Source organism: Cherax quadricarinatus, chromosome 59 (assembly GCF_038502225.1).
Source record: "Cherax quadricarinatus isolate ZL_2023a chromosome 59, ASM3850222v1, whole genome shotgun sequence".
NCBI lineage: Eukaryota > Metazoa > Arthropoda > Malacostraca > Decapoda > Parastacidae > Cherax > Cherax quadricarinatus.
Genome location: NC_091350.1, coordinates 10,419,983 through 10,439,102, shown reverse-complemented (window position 1 = coordinate 10,439,102; position 19,120 = coordinate 10,419,983). Strand labels below are relative to the sequence as shown.

General features: G+C 39.8%; 1 protein-coding gene across 3 annotated transcripts in view; it reads left to right on the top strand.

Annotated features, from left to right (window-relative positions):
- The window catches only part of LOC128698798 (uncharacterized), a 187,977-nt gene that overhangs the window by 152,401 nt on the left and 16,456 nt on the right, over positions 1-19,120 (top strand). For all 3 annotated transcript variants that reach the window (XM_070097716.1, XM_070097715.1, XM_070097714.1), the window contains 2 exons: positions 12,653-12,768; positions 12,966-13,119. In XM_070097716.1, coding sequence (XP_069953817.1) covers positions 12,653-12,768; positions 12,966-13,119 — 270 coding nt within the window. The remainder of the gene's footprint in view (positions 1-12,652; positions 12,769-12,965; positions 13,120-19,120) is intronic.

The following is a 19,120-nucleotide window of genomic DNA, read 5'->3' as shown; positions in this document are numbered from 1 at the left end:
TGATGATGTAAAGAGAGTAGTAAGGGAGAAAAAGTTAGCATATGAGAAGTTTTTACAAAGTAGAAGTGATGCAAGGAGGGAAGAGTATATGGAGAAAAAGAGAGAGGTTAAGAGAGTGGTGAAGCAATGTAAAAAGAGAGCAAATGAGAGAGTGGGTGAGATGTTATCAACAAATTTTGTTGAAAATAAGAATAAGTTTTGGAGTGAGATTAACAAGTTAAGAAAGCCTAGAGAACAAATGGATTTGTCAGTTAAAAATAGGAGAGGAGAGTTATTAAATGGAGAGTTAGAGGTATTGGGAAGATGGAGGGAATATTTTGAGGAATTGTTAAATGTTGATGAAGATAGGGAAGCTGTGATTTCGTGTATAGGGCAAGGAGGAATAACATCTTGTAGGAGTGAGGAAGAGCCAGTTGTGAGTGTGGGGGAAGTTCGTGAGGCAGTAGGTAAAATGAAAGGGGGTAAGGCAGCCGGGATTGATGGGATAAAGATAGAAATGTTAAAAGCAGGTGGGGATATAGTTTTGGAGTGGTTGGTGCAATTATTTAATAAATGTATGGAAGAGGGTAAGGTACCTAGGGATTGGCAGAGAGCATGCATAGTTCCTTTGTATAAAGGCAAAGGGGATAAAAGAGAGTGCAAAAATTATAGGGGGATAAGTCTGTTGAGTGTACCTGGTAAAGTGTATGGTAGAGTTATAATTGAAAGAATTAAGAGTAAGACGGAGAATAGGATAGCAGATGAACAAGGAGGCTTTAGGAAAGGTAGGGGGTGTGTGGACCAGGTGTTTACAGTGAAACATATAAGTGAACAGTATTTAGATAAGGCTAAAGAGGTCTTTGTGGCATTTATGGATTTGGAAAAGGCGTATGACAGGGTGGATAGGGGGGCAATGTGGCAGATGTTGCAAGTGTATGGTGTAGGAGGTAGGTTACTGAAAGCAGTGAAGAGTTTTTACGAGGATAGTGAGGCTCAAGTTAGAGTATGTAGGAAAGAGGGAAATTTTTTCCCAGTAAAAGTAGGCCTTAGACAAGGATGTGTGATGTCACCGTGGTTGTTTAATATATTTATAGATGGGGTTGTAAGAGAATTAAATGCGAGGGTCTTGGCAAGAGGCGTGGAGTTAAAAGATAAAGAATCACACACAAAGTGGGAGTTGTCACAGCTGCTCTTTGCTGATGACACTGTGCTCTTGGGAGATTCTGAAGAGAAGCTGCAGAGATTGGTGGATGAATTTGGTAGGGTGTGCAAAAGAAGAAAATTAAAGGTGAATACAGGAAAGAGTAAGGTTATGAGGATAACAAAAAGATTAGGTGATGAAAGATTGAATATCAGATTGGAGGGAGAGAGTATGGAGGAGGTGAACGTATTCAGATATTTGGGAGTGGACGTGTCAGCAGATGGGTCTATGAAAGATGAGGTGAATCATAGAATTGATGAGGGAAAAAGAGTGAGTGGTGCACTTAGGAGTCTGTGGAGACAAAGAACTTTGTCCTTGGAGGCAAAGAGGGGAATGTATGAGAGTATAGTTTTACCAACGCTCTTATATGGGTGTGAAGCGTGGGTGATGAATGTTGCAGCGAGGAGAAGGCTGGAGGCAGTGGAGATGTCATGTCTGAGGGCAATGTGTGGTGTGAATATAATGCAGAGAATTCGTAGTTTGGAAGTTAGGAGGAGGTGCGGGATTACCAAAACTGTTGTCCAGAGGGCTGAGGAAGGGTTGTTGAGGTGGTTCGGACATGTAGAGAGAATGGAGCGAAACAGAATGACTTCAAGAGTGTATCAGTCTGTAGTGGAAGGAAGGCGGGGTAGGGGTCGGCCTAGGAAGGGTTGGAGGGAGGGGGTAAAGGAGGTTTTGTGTGCGAGGGGCTTGGACTTCCAGCAGGCATGCGTGAGCGTGTTTGATAGGAGTGAATGGAGACAAATGGTTTTTAATACTTGACGTGCTGTTGGAGTGTGAGCAAAGTAACATTTATGAAGGGATTCAGGGAAACCGGCAGGCCGGACTTGAGTCCTGGAGACGGGAAGTACAGTGCCTGCACTCTGAAGGAGGGGTGCTAATGTTGCAGTTTAAAAACTGTAGTGTAAAGCACCCTTCTGGCAAGACAGTGATGGAGTGAATGATGGTGAAAGTTTTTCTTTTTCGGGCCACCCTGCGTTGGTGGGAATCGGCCAGTGTGATAATAAAAAAAAAAATACAAATTCTATCTCTACAACTCACCTAGAGTTGATGTATACTAAATATATACTGCACTAACAGTTGGCTCTTTTGTATAGCCACTCTAGATAATTCAGTTTTTTGTAAATGCGATCGAACAGGTGTACATCCAAAATTGAATGATGCTTTTCAATTTTTGATGTCATTTTCAATCACATTTATGTACAGTTGCCTGTATAGAGGAACTTTATAAGAGAGTCAATTGTATCCCTTCAAGGGTGAATGCCTAATAATGTTGAAAGGCTTTTCATCCAAGGCATTGAAGATACCCTCCCTTACGTTAGATCATATCTGATTGTTTCCTATTCTTCACAAGCTGTAAAATAACCCTGCTGTTTTAGGGCTTCTCTATAACGTAATAATAATAAATTTGGGTAGACGTCTGCACTAACTAGTCTAGATTTGTGGTGCTTCATTCTGTATGGATGTGTAATCACTAAGTTGTGTTAGTAGGAGATGAGTCATAGCTCCCAACCCCTTTTAATTATTGTATTATTGATTGGCTTGACTGTGAGTAGTGTTTGCCTTTGCCACCTCATCCTTTAACACAATACACAAATAACCTGAACTTAGGGGTTTTTTGTACATTGTTCTAGCCATGGTACTGTGACTTCTTATTCTTCCTTTAACATATTCCACCTAACACTATAACTGGAAAACTACTACCAAACATCCCTTTGGCTTATCTACTTCGTTCAGCAACAATTAATTTTAAGAAATAACATCTGTATTAAAAAAATGTATATAGTATATTAAGAATATGGTCGTCACCACCGACAGAGATCCATATTATCGTTCTGCCCAGAACAATGTCATACAATAAGCTCTTCTACGTAGTGCGATTTTTTTGCAACTGCGATTGGGAATTGAATAGCGAGTGAAGAGTCCTTTGTAATACATGCTACTCAGTTTTGGATACACTTCTTCAATTACATTTGCTAAACAAAATAGTACACTATATTGACCAACTTTATAGTGGAGCCTACTATATATCCTTGGAAATTTCCTGAACTTTTACCTATTATTGTTTTGTTTTACTAAATATACAGATGTTTATCTCTTCTTAATTAATTGCCAACTCAGGCTAGTAATTATTTATGTCTTGCTTTGAATAAATCCACTTGTAGTAATGTAGCCCAGACATGTGTGTTACCAGGTATTGTTAGAATTAGCCATAAATCATCCCAATTTCATTGCTGAATGCACCTGTAAATACTTTTTTACTCAGTAATGTAACAAATGTCAGTAAAGCAACTATGACACTATAATGTGAAAATTGGTTTTAAAAATAATTTTTACTTGGTCTTCATGGTGAGTCCTTATTGTCTGTTCATCCTTTAAAATACAGTCTGCTTTTATGTATTACTGCCTTTATTAGCGTTATTGTATGTTATACTTGGTTAAATCTGGTTAATTGACATTACCCTAATCTGGATTAAGTAATGCACGTAGAGAATTTTTTTTTAATACGTATGTCGTCATCTCTCACTGAGGTAGGGTGATCTGAAAAAGAAGAAACACTTTGACCGTCACTCGCCCTTATCAGTCTTACTGGAGGTGTGCCGACATTACTGCTCAGATGCTTTTCCCAACTGCAGCATCCTCACCTCTCCTTCAGAGTGCAGGCACTTTACTTCTCACCTCCAGGACTCAAGTCCGGCTAACTGGTTTCCTCAAATCCTTCATGAAATGTTACCTTGCTCACACTCCAACAGCACCTCAAGTCATCAAAACCATGTGCCTCCACTTGTCTAATCAAATACAGTACAGTGGACTCCCGCCTTACGATATTAATCTGTTCCTGAGAGCTCATCATAAGCCGAAATTATCGTAAGGCGAATTAATTTTCCCCATAAGAAATATTGGAAATCAAATTAATCCGTTCCTGACACCCTGAAGTATAAAAAAAAAAATTTACCACATGAAATAATTTTAATACACACAAACTGAAGAAGACATGCACAATTACTACTCTACCAAGAATAGAATACATGACACTTACCTTTATTGAAGATCTGGTGATGATTGTGATGGGATGGGAGGAGGGAAGAGTGTGGAAGTTGTTATTGTTTAGAAGGGTTACTTCCCTTCTTCTTTTAATGCCACTAGGACCAACTTGAGTCACTGGACCTCTGTCGCACAACAAATCTGTCCATAGAGCTCTGTACCTCCCGTTCCTTTAAGACTTTCCTAAAATGGGCCATAACATTGTCATTGTACAGGTTGCCAACACGGCTTGCAGTAGATGTGTCAGGGTGATTTTCATCCACAAAGGTTTGCAGTTAAACCCACTTTGCACACATTTCTTTAATCTTTGAAGTAGGCAACTTCTTCAATTTCTCTCTCCCTCCTCTGAAGCAGTTTCCTCAGGTCTGGCCTCTTGTTGTTGAAGATGATCTTGCAGCTCTTCAGTGGTTAGTTCTTCATTGTCCTCCTCCACCAACTCTTCCACATCCTCCCCACTAACCTCCAGCCCCAAGGACTTCCCCAGTGCCACAGTGGATTCCACAACTGGCATACGCTTCTCAGGGTTAGCATCAAACCCTTCAAAATCCCTTTCTTCTACACATTGTGGCCACAGTTTCTTCCAAGCAGAGTTCAAGGTCCTCTTAGTCACTCCCTCCCAAGCCTTACCTATAAGGTTTACACAACTGAGGATGCTAAAGTGATCTTTCCAAAACTCTCTTAGAGTCAATTGAGTGTCTGAGGTCACTTCAAAGCACTTTTGAAACATAGCTTTTGTGTAGAGTTTTTTGAAGTTTGAAATGAACTGCTGGTCCATGGGCTGCAGGAGAGGAGTGGTATTAGGAGGCAAAAACTTGGCCTTGATGAAGCTCTTGTCCCCAGAAAGTCGCTCTGCCAAGTCTAAAGGATGACCAGGAGCATTGTCTAATACCAGGAGGCACTTAAGGTCAAATTTCTTTTCCATTAGGTAATTTTTCACAGTGGGGGCAAATGCATGGTGTAACCAGTCATAGAAAAAGTCCCTAGTAACCCATGCCTTACTGTTTGCCCTCCACAGCACACACAAATTAGCCTTGATGACATTGTTTTGCCTGAATGGTCTGGGAGTTTAAGAGTGATACACCAATAAAGGCTTCACTTTGCAATCACCACTAGCATTAGCACACATCAGAAGAGTAAGCCTGTCTTTCATAGGCTTATGTCCTGGAAGTGCCTTTTCCTCCTGAGTAATGTAGGTCCTGCTTGGCATTTTCTTCCAAAACAGGCCTGTTTCATCGCAATTAAACACTTGTCCAGGTTGCAATTCTTCACTGTCTATGTACTCCTTGAATTCCTTCACATATTTTCAGCCGCTTTTTGGTCCGAACTGGCAGCCTGACCATCCTTTATCACACTATGTATGCCACTACGATTCTTGAATCTCTCAAACCAACCTTTGCTGGCCTTAAATTCACTCACATCACCACTAGTTGCAGGCATTTTTCTAATTAAATCGTCATGCAACTTCCTAGCCTTTTCACATATGATCACTTGAGAGATGCTATCTCCTGCTATCTGTTTTTCGTGTATACACACCAATAACAGTCTCTCAACATCTTCTATCACTTGTGATCTCTATTTCGAAAACAAACTTGCACCTTTTGCAAGAACAGCTTCCTTGATTGCCATTTTGTTGGACAAGATAGTAGCGATGGTTGATTGGGGTATGGTATACAACCTGGCCAACTCCGAGACACGCACTCCACTTTTGTACTTAGCTATTATCTCTTTCTTCATTTCCATAGTAATTTTCACCCTTTTTACCACAGGGTTGGCACTAGAAGCTTTCTTGGGGCCCATGGTGACTTATTTTGCAGCTTTTTTTTTTTTTTTTTTTCAACAAGTCGGCCGTCTCCCACCGAGGCAGGGTGACCCGAAAAAGAAAGAAAATCCCCAAAAAGAAAATACTTTCATCATCATTCAACACTTTCACCACACTCGCACATTATCACTGTTTTTGCAGAGGTGCTCAGAATACAACAGTTTAGAAGCATACACATATAAAGATACACAACATATCCCTCCAAACTGCCAATATCCCAAACCCCTCCTTTAAAGTGCAGGCATTGTACTTCCCATTTCCAGGACTCAAGTCTGACTATATGAAAATAACCGGTTTCCCTGAATTCCTTCACTAAATATTACCCTGCTCACACTCCAACAGATCGTCAGGTCCCAAGTACCATTCGTCTCCATTCACTCCTATCTAACACGCTCACACACGCTTGCTGGAAGTCCAAGCCCCTTGCCCAACAAAACCTCCTTTACTCCCTCTCTCCAACCCTTTCGAGGACGACCCCTACCCCGCCTTCCTTCCCCTGTAGATTTATATGCTTTCCATGTCATTCTACTTTGATCCATTCTCTCTAAATGACCAAACCACCTCAACAACCCCTCTTCTGCCCTCTGACTAATACTTTTATTAACTCCACACCTTTTCTTAATTTACACACTCCGAATTTTCTGCATTATATTTACACCACACATTGCCCTTAAACAGGACATCTCCACTGCCCCCAACCGTCTCCTCGCTGCTGCATTTACCACCCAAGCTTCACACCCATATAAGAGTGTTGGTACTACTATGCTTTCATACATTCCCTTCTTTTCCTCCATAGATAACGTTTTTTGACTCCACATATACCTCAACGCACCACTCACCTTTTTTCCCTCATCAATTCTATGATTAACCTCATCCTTCATAAATCCATCTGCCGACACGTCAACTCCCAAGTATCTGAAAACATTCACTTCTTCCATACTCCTCCTCCCCAATTTGATATCCAATTTTTCTTTATCTAAATCATTTGACACCCTCATCACCTTACTCTTTTCTATGTTCACTTTCAACTTTCTACCTTTACACACATTCCCAAACTCATCCACTAACCTTTGCAATTTTTCTTTAGAATCTCCCATAAGCACAGTATCATCAGCAAAAAGTAACTGTGTCAATTCCCATTTTGAATTTGATTCCCCAAAATTTAATCCCACCCCTCTCCCGAACACCCTAGCATTTACTTCCTTTACAACCCCATCTATAAATATATTAAACAACCATGGTGACATTACACATCCCTGTCTAAGACCTACTTTTACCGGGAGGTAGTCTCCCTCTCTTCTACACACCCTAACCTGAGCCTCACTATCCTCATAAAAACTCTTTACAGCATTTAATAACTTACCACCTATTCCATATACTTGCAACATCTGCCACATTGCTCCTTTATCCACTCTATCATATGCCTTTTTTAAATCCATAAATGCAATAAAAACTTCCCTACCTTTATCTAAATACTGTTCACATATATGCTTCAATGTAAACACTTGATCTACACATCCCCTACCCACTCTGAAACCTCCTTGCTCATCTGCAATCCTACATTCTGTCTTACCTCTAATTCTTTCAGTTATAGCCCTACCATACACTTTTCCTGGTATACTCAGTAAACTTATTCCTCTATAATTTTTACAATCTCTTTTGTCCCCTTTCCCTTTATATAAAGGGACTATACATGCTCTCCGCCAATCCCTAGGTACCTTCCCCTCTTTCATACATTTATTAAAGAAAAGTACCAACCACTCCAACACTATATCCCTCTCTGCTTTTAGCATTTCTGTCATGATCCCATCAGTTCCAGCTACTTTACCCTCTTTCATTCTACGTAATGCCTCACGTACCTCCCCCACACTTACATTCTGCTCTTCTTCATTCCTAAAAGATGGTATACCTCCCTGACCAGTGCATGAAATTACTGCCTCTGTTTCTTCCTTAACATTTAAAAGTTCCTCAAAATATTCTCGCCATCTACCTAATACCTCTATCTCCCCATCTACTAACTCCCCTACTTTGTTTTTAACTGACAAATCCATACTTTCCCTAGGCTTTCTTAACTTGTTTAACTCACTCCAAAATTTTTTCTTATTTTCATTAAAATTTCTTGACAGTGCCTCTCCCACTCTATCATCTGCTCTCCTTTTGCACTCTCTCACCACTCTCTTTACCTTTCTTTTACTCTCCATATACTCTGCTCTTCTTATAACACTTCTGCTTTGTAAAAACCTCTCATAAGCTACCTTTTTCTCTTTTATCACACCCTTTACTTCATCATTCCACCAATCACTCCTCTTTCCTCCTGCCCCCACCCTCCTATAACCACAAACTTCTGCCCCACATTCTAATACTGCATTTTTAAAACTATTCCAACCCTCTTCAACCCCCCCACTACTCATCTTTGCACTAGCCCACCTTTCTGCCAATAGTCGCTTATATCTCACCCGAACTTCCTCCTCCCTTAGTTTATACACTATCACCTCCCTCTTACTTGTTGTTGCCACCTTCCTCTTTTTCCATCTACCTCTTACTCTAACTGTAGCTACAACTAAATAACTAAAATAAATAACTAAATAACTACAACTAAAAACACTGTGATAATATGAAATGTACCGAATGTATGCTTAGATGCGACCACACTGGCTGGCTTGTAAACACTGGCACACACGGAGCAGCTGAGGCCATGCGGGACGCGTCCCGGATGAATCACGTGAGGCGAGGCAAAATTTTTTGTGTTCAAATGCTTCGTATGGCGGATTTAACGTAACGCGATGCATTCGTGAGGCAGGGGTCCACTGTATATATAAAAATTTACATTGGTGCTATAAGGATGAGTTGAAGCTAGGCTTCCCTGTGAGATGATTTAGTTAAGAAACATTTTCAAAATGGATATAACTATTTTCTCCTCTGCTTTAAATGTTGAGTAATTTTCTTTCTTATGCACTGATGCCATCCCTTGCTGTTACAGTCTTTGTTTGCACTTGACCTGGATGGATGCCCTGGCTGCAGTCAAGTGTGTCTGGTCAATTTTTTAATATTGATACTAATCTGGCACTGATGAAACCACACCTACAAATTTTCTGTTGGTTTCACAAAACATTGATCATGTGTCGTGCTTTATAAGCAGATTCAGTCAAACAAGCCAAAGTGATATAAAAGTAGATATGGTATTTTCAATAAATATATCTTGTATGTTGATAATATATTTTTGCAAATTACCATAGTGTGTAAATTTATAATTTTGCACCAAAATTAACTTAGCATCCCCACCTTTCCTTACTAAAATTAACATGATATAATTTAACTTAATCTTACTGAACCATCTTAAAACACCCTCAGTTTAGTTAATATTTTTAACATCAGTGAAATATATTAATTTTGTAATGTGCCAACTAATTTTTGCAAAGTATACTCTTTTTTTTTTTAGGGAGAGGGGGGGCAGAAGGGAAGAGGGTAAAAATAATTTTTGCTTTATGTTTACTGTACTGTATATTGTGATGTGCAATGTCTTTGATAAAGGAAAGAGTTGTCCATGCGTCACTGAGTCGGACTAGCAGCTTCCTTTCTCCAGGCATCTTGCCTCATCCTCACACATACACACCCTTAGAACATTATGAGTCATTTCACTTTATAACCAGTAGCTGTTCACTGTCTGCTTAATTAGTAGTAGCAGACAATCATTGAAATGCAATTCCCAAGTATTTCCATATCTCATCAGCCAGGCCATCACGCCTAGGAAAGCCTTGTCATTTGCCAAAAGCATATATTCTATGCTTACTGTAGTCCAATACCCCTACCAGAATCATCCCATCAGGTTTCAGATCTGGAGATGATGGTATTTTGTTTGTCAGAATGTCTTTTGATGAAGGGATTAACCAGTCATTAGCATACTGGTTTTGGGTATTAATGATTAAACAACTATGGCAACATAACAGTGCTGGGTATCAATGATTGAGCAACTTTTGGCATATTGTACTAGTGCTGGGTATTAATGATTGAAGTGATATATTGCAAAACTGTCAAGTTGTTGCTAGGTTTGGGTGATTGCATAAAAGTGAATTTATAACGAATATGGGTAGGATCAGCACATAAAAGCAATCCCTATAATATGAGGGGAAATCTACCTATACTGCATGTCTTGTCATGAAGCAAGAATGTAGAGCTCCAAATACTGATGTATTTATGCTGCTCAATTTGCTAATTAGCACTGCTACTGAAAGGCTGTCCTTCCCCTTATATTTCTCCTCAAAATCAAAGGAAACTCATTCATGTGACAGTATGTACAGTAGGCAGCATCTCCAGCAAAATAGAAAGCTGCACATTTTGCCATGAGAGAAGAAACAAGCATGGATCAATGAGCTCTGATGCATTAACATACACTCAAGAAGATCTCAGTTGGTGGAGAGAAATGGCATAAAATCCCAACACAGTAAAAGAAGAGATGCCAATGCAGTATAATGTGATACTTTATTAACAAAGTTTTGCCCACATAATAGGCTTTATCAGATCACAGATAGAATCTTCTATTTTTTACTCGATAAAACCCGCCGTGTAGGCAAAAAGTCTGATAAGGATCGTATTATGCTGCATTATCATTTTTTTTTACCTTGGTTACCAGCCAAAATATACATACACATCTTCCCTCATGTATTAGTGAGGTATAGGGATACCTCACTAATACAGCGGGTTAGGTTTCAGACCTCCACCATAAAGCAAATCACAGCCTTTTTTTCCCTTGCCTGAAAGCATGTTGACATTATTATTTATTAAGTGTTTAGTAACACTAGGCCTAGAAAACCACATAAAAGTAAAAGTAATAAAGAAAAAAATTGAAAATTGCGAGTGCTGTATTAATGAGGTATGTCTGTATTACACTTTAATGCTCTTACACTGAGAACCATTACAAAACAGGTAAGAGCCTACTCCTTCACCCCAGCAGTCAGCTGACAACATTCATTGGTTGTATAGCACACAGTAAACCTTCAGTGTAATTGACAAGTGGGGGAAAGGTGAGTGGATGGCCGGTCTTGGAAATTGTGGTTGATAGAGATGAGATTTTTTGCCCTGATTCTAACAATAACAGACACTTCTATAACCAAAGAAAATTGTTTGTTTTCAAATCAGTTGACCCAGCTGAATTTTTTGGGTATTTCAAAGTCAGTCAAATCGAAGTGCATAAAATAAAAAGCGTTAAGTCAAAGCTTGTTAAATTAAAGTTCGTAGCACTTTCAGCACTGGAGTTATCCTCTATTTCCTTGACCAGTCGATCAGCCAGGCTGCTGCTGCTAGTGGTCAGCATGCCAACCTAGCCATAACAACCTGACTGTTCAGACATGATGGTCAGACAGTTTTCTCTTGAAAAGTTGTCCATTAATTATAACCATTATTACAGTACTATTTTATCATACTGAATTATCATTATTTTTTATTACTGTTATAGTTATTATTGTTATCATATTCATGCCGAAGAGCTAAATGCATGGGTAATCTAGGTAGTCTGTTATTATTATTATTATAATCATGGAGCACTAAACCTGTAGGGATTATACAGCACCTGTGGGGGGATAGGATGGAAGGTATTTAGTCTCAATTCAGGGAACTGGAGCACAGATCCAGTTTTCTAGATCAAGAGCCCCTCATTAGCATCAAGTAACCTCCCTTGAGGGGTCTGCTCTTACAGACCAGCCTGGTCTCAGGCTGGTCTGTAAGGGTATTATTTCTTTAATCTTGAATGCACTAAACTCATATGGGTCATTATTATTTTTATTACAACCAGGACTAAGTGCCAAAATAACAAGGGTCATACAGACAGAGGTCAGCATATACCTGGGAAACTGCAGGATCCAGTTTATGGGGTGGGGTGGAAGAGGGTGGAAAATATTGTCAGCATTTCTTTTGTTCCTTTTGTTTTATATATATACAGTGGACCCCCGCTTAACGATCACCTCCAAATGCGACCAATTATGTAAGTGTATTTATGTAAGTGCGTTTGTACGTGTATGTTTGGGGGTCTGAAATGGACTAATCTACTTCACAATATTCCTTATGGGTAAAAATTCGGTCAGTACTGGCACCTGAACATACTACTGGAATGAAAAAAGTTCGTTAACCGGGGGTCCACTGTATATATATTTTTTTTTTTTTTTGCATTATCTCTTTTGATACCAGAGTGAACAAAATTTCCAGTCAATAATGAAGCTAAATATCCAGTTACTGAATAATTAATGATCTGTTTAACTGGGACAGAGGAGAGCAATACCGAACTTATTTGTCCTCAGCTATTGCTTTTTTTTTTTTTATCACACTGGATGTCTCCCACCGAGTTACAGTGACCCCAAAAAAAACTTTTGCCATCATTCAGTCTGTCACTGCCTTGCCAGAAGTACATAGATACTACAGTTCAGGTGCCTCTCTAGGCTACAAATATCTCATTTAGAGTGCAGGCACTGTACTTCCTACCTCCAGGACTCGAGTCTGGCTAAATGGTTTCATTGAATTCCTTCAGAAAAGGTTACCTTGCTCACACTTGATTAATATCTACTTAAATTAATGTGATTTTTTTTCCTTTATCATAATGCTATGGTTTACTTGAACAGGTTTGCAATGGGGTAAAGGATGGCTGTGACGATGGCTCCGATGAAAACAATTGTACTGCAGTACCCTGTCCCCCTGGTCGAAACTTCAAGTGTTCTAATGGTCGATGTATAGATGGGTAAGTCGGCCATCTATAATAGAAAAAAATTGTAAATTAGATTCTTTGCACTATACTGTAGTTTTCATTTGTGTTAAAAAGATTTGTTAGTGTTCATATATGGAGCAGGTATTATCCTTTAATGAATAACTAAATATCTAGTTTATTTAGCTATTTTGATTTTGAATTTACTGTATTTGCACTTTAATATTTTCAAGGTGGTTAATATGCAATAAAGTTAATGACTGCGGAGATGGAAGTGATGAATTGAGCTGCGAGGCAACGAGTACAGTTACCCCAGAACCTGAGGAACCTAGTTGTGATGAGACAGAATTTTTGTGTGATAATGGGGCCTGTATCCCTAAAAATAAGGTGAGGAAATATATATACTGCTTCTTTTTTTACCACATCAATGGGTGATTCAAAGAAGGAATACATTTATCATCATTCAATAGTTATCTGCATGATTTGTCATACATTTACTATCATTCAGTAGTTTTATTTTTTATTAACACATTGGCCACTTCCCACCGAGGCAGGGCTACCCGAAAAAGAAAGAACACTTACATCACGACTCAGTGCATCTCCATCTTGCCAGAAGCATATTAACACTACAGTTCAAAAACTGCAACATATCTGCATTATTTGTATAAAATTGTTAACTCTTAATTATCATTCATTAGCTATCTGCATGATTTATGTAACATTATATAATAATAATAATAATGGTGGTTGGGGATTTCAATGCTAAAGTGGGTAAAAATGTTATGGAAGGAGTAGTAGGTAAATTTGGGGTGCCAGGGGTAAATGTAATTGAGCTATGTGTAGAAAAAAAATTGGTAATAAGTAATACATATTTTATGAAAAAAAGGATAAATAAATATACAAGGTATGATGTAGCACGTAATGAAAGTAGTTTGTTAGATTGGTGGATAAAAGGTTGATGGGTAGGCTCCAGGATGTACATGTTTATAGAGGGGCAACTGATATATCGGATCATTATTTAGTTGTAGCTACAGTTAGAGTAAGAGGTAGATGGGAAAAGAGGAAGGTGGCAACAACAAGTAAGAGGGAGGTGAAAGTGTATAAACTAAGGGAGGAGGAAGTTCGGGTGAGGTATAACCGACTATTGGCAGAAAGGTGGGCTAGTGCAAAGATGAGTAGTGGGGGGGTTGAAGAGGGCTGGAATAGTTTTAAAAATGCAGTATTAGAATGTGGGGCAGAAGTTTGTGGTTATTGGAGGGTGGGAAAAGGAGGAAAGAGGAGTGATTGGTGGAATGATGAAGTAAAGGGTGTGATAAAAGAGAAAAAGGTAGCTTATGAGAGGTTTTTACAAAGCAGAAGTGTTATAAGAAGAGCAGAGTATATGGAGAGTAAAAGAAAGGTGAAGAGAGTGGTGAGAGAGTGCAAAAGGAGAGCAGATGATAGAGTGGGAGAGGCACTGTCAAGAAATTTTAATGAAAATAAGAAAAAATTTTGGAGTTAAACAAGTTAAGAAAGCCTAGGGAAAGTATGGATTTGTCAGTTAAAAACAGAGTAGGGGAGTTAGTAGATGGGGAGAGGGAGGTATTAGGTAGATGGCGAGAATATTTTGAGGAACTTTTAAATGTTGAGGAAGAAAGGGAGGCGGTAATTTCATGCACTGGTCAGGGAGGTATACCATCTTTTAGGAGTGAAGAAGAGCAGAATGTAAGTGTGAGGGAGGTATGTGAGGCATTACATAGAATGAAAAGGGGTAAAGCAGCTGGAACTGATGGGATCATGACAGAAATGTTAAAAGCAGGGGGGGGGGGGGGGGGGGGGGGAGATATAGTGTTGGAGTGGTTGGTACTTTTGTTTAATAAATGTGTGAAAGAGGGGAAGGTACCTAGGGATTGGTGGAGAGCATGTATAGCCCCTTTATATAAAGGGAAAGGGGACAAAAGAGATTGTAAAAAATTATAGAGGAATAAGTTTACTGAGTATACCAGGAAAAGTGTACGGTAGGGTTATAATTGAAAGAATTAGAGGTAAGACAGAATGTAGGATTGCGGATGAGCAAGGAGGTTTCAGAGTGGGTAGGGGATGTGTAGATCAAGTGCTTACATTTAAGCATATATGTGAACAGTATTTAGATAAAGGTAGGGAAGTTTTTATTGCATTTATGGATTTAGAAAAGGCATATGATAGAGTGGATAGAGGAGCAATGTGGCAGATGTTGCAAGTATATGGAATAGGTAGTAAGTTATTAAATGCTGTAAAGAGTTATGAGGATAGTGAGGCTCAGGTTAGGGTGTGTAGAAGAGAGGGAGACTACTTCCCGGTAAAAGTAGGTCTGGGACAGGGATGTGTAATGTCACCATGGTTGTTTAATATATTTATAGATGGGGTTGTAAAAGAAGTAAATGCTAGGGTGTTCGGGAGAGGGGTGGGATTAAATTATGGGGAATCAAATTCAGAATGGGAATTGACACAGTTACTTTTTGCTGATGATACTGTGCTTATGGGAGATTCTAAAGAAAAATTGCAAAGGTTAGTGGATGAGTTTGGGAATGTGTGTAAAGGTAGAAAGTTGAAAGTGAACATAGAAAAGAGTAAGGTGATGAGGGTATCAAATGATTTAGATAAAGAAAAATTGGATATCAAATTGGGGAGGAGGAGTATGGAAGAAGTGAATGTTTTCAGATACTTGGGAGTTGACGTGTCGGCGGGTGGATTTATGAAGGATGAGGTTAATCATAGAATTGATGAGGGAAAAAAGGTGAGTGGTGCGTTGAGGTATATGTGAAGTCAAAAAACGTTATCTGTGGAGGCAGAGAAAGGAATGTATGAAAGTGTAGTAGTACCAACACTCTTATATGGATGTGAAGCTTGGGTGGTAAATGCAGCAGCGAGGAGATGGTTGGAGGCAGTGGAGATGTCCTGTCTAAGGGCAATGTGTGGTGTAAATATTATGCAGAAAATTCGGAGTGTGGAAATTAGGAAAAGGTGTGGAGTTAATAAAAGTATTGGTCAGAGGGCAGAAGAGGGATTGTTGAGGTGGTTTGGTCATTTAGAGAGAATGGATCAAAGTAGAATGACATGGAAAGCATATAAATCTATTGGGGAAGGAAGGCGGGGTAGGGGTCGTCCTCGAAAGGGTTGGAGAGAGGGGGTAAAGGAGGTTTTGTGGGCGAGGGGCTTGGACTTCCAGCAAGCGTGCGTGAGCGTGTTAGATAGGAGTGAATGGAGACGAATGGTACTTGGGACCTGACGATCTGTTGGAGTGTGAGCAGGGTAATAATTAGTGAAGGGATTCAGGGAAACCGGTTATTTTCATATAGTCGGACTTGAGTCCTGGAAATGGGAAGTACAATGCCTGCACTTTAAAGGAGGAGTTTGGGATATTGGCAGTTTTGGAGGGATATGCTGTATATCTTTATACGTATATGCTTCTAAACTGTTGTATTCTGTGCACTTCTGCAAAAACAGTGATAATGTGTGAGTGTGGTGAAAGTGTTGAATGATGATGAAAGTATTTTCTTTTTGGGGATTTTCTTTCTTTTTTGGGTCACCCTGCCTCAGTGGGAGACGGCCGACGTGTTGAAAAAAAAAATAATAATAATAATAATAATATCTTTATTTCTACAAGTACATGTACAAGGTACAGTGGAACCTCAGTTTTTGTTTGCCCTGATTTTCGTCGAATTCAGTTTTCGATGACTATTTTCGTTAAAATATTGTCTGAGTTTTCGTTCCTCACCTCGGTTTTTGTCCGCCATACCGAATGTGTCCGTTTGCTGGCGCCCACACAAAGCATCCTACGCATGCATTCTGAGTCAGTCTACCTTTGTTTTGCTTCGAGTGAACATTACCCTGAGCATTCATACAAAATATTTCGTAATAATCCATTGTTTCTTGTGCTTGTTTATTGAGTGCGACTGCTAAATAAGCCACTTTGAGGCCAAAGAAAGTTCCAAGTGCCAGCCCTTTGATAAAGAAGGTGAGAAACACAATAGAATTCAATGGTGGTAGAGGGTGTTAGTGATGGTGGTAGAGGATGGTAGTGATGGTGGTAGAGGGTGGTAGTGATGGTGGTAGAAGGTGGTTGTGATGGTGGTAGAGGGTGGTTGTGATGGTGGTAGAGGGGGGTATTGGTAGTGATTGTGATAGAGGGTGATAGTGATGGTGGTAGAGGGTAGTAGTGATGGTGGTAGAGATAACCTATCCTACCTCTCCCCTCCTCGCTGTCTTCCATATGCCAACAAGAGTCTTCAGTAAAGGTAAAAGTTACTTAAATGTTCATTTATTCATTTCATTAGTGCTCTATATTTATTTATCATTGTTTTCTGTATGTAAAACAATAGTTATTCTCTATAAAATGCATTTTTGTTAATATTTTTGGGTGTCTGGAATGGATTAATTGGATTTACATTATTTCTTATGGGAAATATTGCTTCAGTTTTTGTCAAATTCGATTTTCGTCAGACTCTCTGAAACGAATTAAAGATGAAAACCGAGGTTCCACTGTATACAGGCCTAGCTGACATCAGTGAGTACGCTGCGGTCAGTGGTCACGTGAGGTCATCTGTCCTAATCAGTCTGGGAATTAGTATGGGGTGTTACTGAGCACCATGGCTTGCTGTAGTGCTTTAGAATCTCAGGTTAAAGTGTTGAAGAAGGAGGTTCTACTTCTTCAGGAGGAAAAAAGGAGGCTGAAGCTTTGCCTAGATGAGTTTGGGAGTGAGTGGCAGCCACTTTAAGTGGCAGGAAGAAGGAAGATAAGGAGAGATAACAGAGAAGATGTGAAGGTAGGAAATTGATTCTCTGTTCTCCAGGATGAGTGCACTTCAGTGGTTAGTGGGGTTAAAGGTACCAGTGACTCCCCTGCTAATCAAGGTAAGAATATTCTGATTGTGGGAGACTCTCAGGTAAGATATGTGGACTGTGGTTTTTGTAACAGAGATAGGAAGGTCAGACAGAGAGTGTGCCTCCCAGGAGCTGGTGTTGGTGACATAGTCAGCAGGTTGGATAATATTATGTCAGGTAATGGGAACAAGCCCATTATCTGTTTTAGTGCTGGTGGAAATGACATCGGGAAGGGCAGGAGACAGGAGCTGCTGGATAAGTCATATGTAGCATCTTGCCTAGAAGGGGATTGGGCAATGAATTCAATTCAATTCAAGTTTATTCTCTATAAGGGTTACAATGTGGGGTTTACAGGTTTTGGGTATTGTGTGGTTTACATGTTATAAAATACAATGGTCCCTCGTTTTTCGTAGTTAATCCGTTCCTGGAGTTGCTACTATTAACAAAATCTACGATTTGCGAATCAATTTTCCCCATAAGAAATAATGTAAATACAATTAATCCATTCCTGACACCCAGAAGTATTAAAACAAAAAAATTTTTAACATGAAATATACATGTAGTACATAAACAATACAATGGGAAATGATGAATGAAACATTAACAGCATAACACTTACCTTTATTGGAGATTCTTCTTAGTGTATGGGAGACTAGAGGAGGAGAGAGATTGGATTGTTTACAGTTTGGAAGGGGAATCTCCTTCCATCAGCACCTCAGGTACCAATTGCTTTTCTGGGGTTGCTTCTCTTCTCTGTTTCTTAATCCCACTAGGACCACCTTGAGAGTCACTGGAGTCCTATCTCGCAAAATAACTGTGGAGAGAGCTCTGTTTCTGGCGTCTCTTTAACACTTCCCTAAAATGGCCCAAGACTTTGTCACTGTACATGTTGCCAACATGGCTTGCAACAACCTTGTCAGGGTGATATTTCTCCATAAAGCTTTCCATCTTACCCCACATAGTAAAAATCTCTTTAATTTCTGAAGAAGGCACCTTCCTCCATCTCTCTTCCTCCTCCTCTGCAGCAAGATTCTGAGCTGCAATCTGTTGCTGTTCCTGCTGAAGCCCTTGCAGCTCCTCAGTGGTGAGCTCTTCGTTGTGGTCTTCCACCAATTCTTCCACATCCTCCAAACTCACATCCAACCCCATGGAACTCCCCAGTGCCACAATTGATTTAACAACAGACATAGGCTCATCAGGGTCAGTCCCAAACCCTTCAAAATCCCTCTTGTCGACACAATCTGGCCACAATTTTCTCCAAACAGAGTTCAAAGTCCTGGTAGTCACTCCCTCCCAAGCCATACCTATAAGGGTTATGCAATGGAGGATGCTGAAGTGTTCTCTCCAAAGTGAGTGTCTGTGGTCACAGTCAAGCACCTGTGAAACATTGCTTTGGTGTAGAGTTTTTTAAAGTTTGCAATGACCTGCTGGTCCATGGGCTGGAGGAGAGGAGTGGTATTTGGGGGCAAGAACTTTAATGTGATGAACCCAAACTCCTCGAAAATTAGGTCATCCAAGTTTGGAGGATGAGCAGGTGCATTGTCCA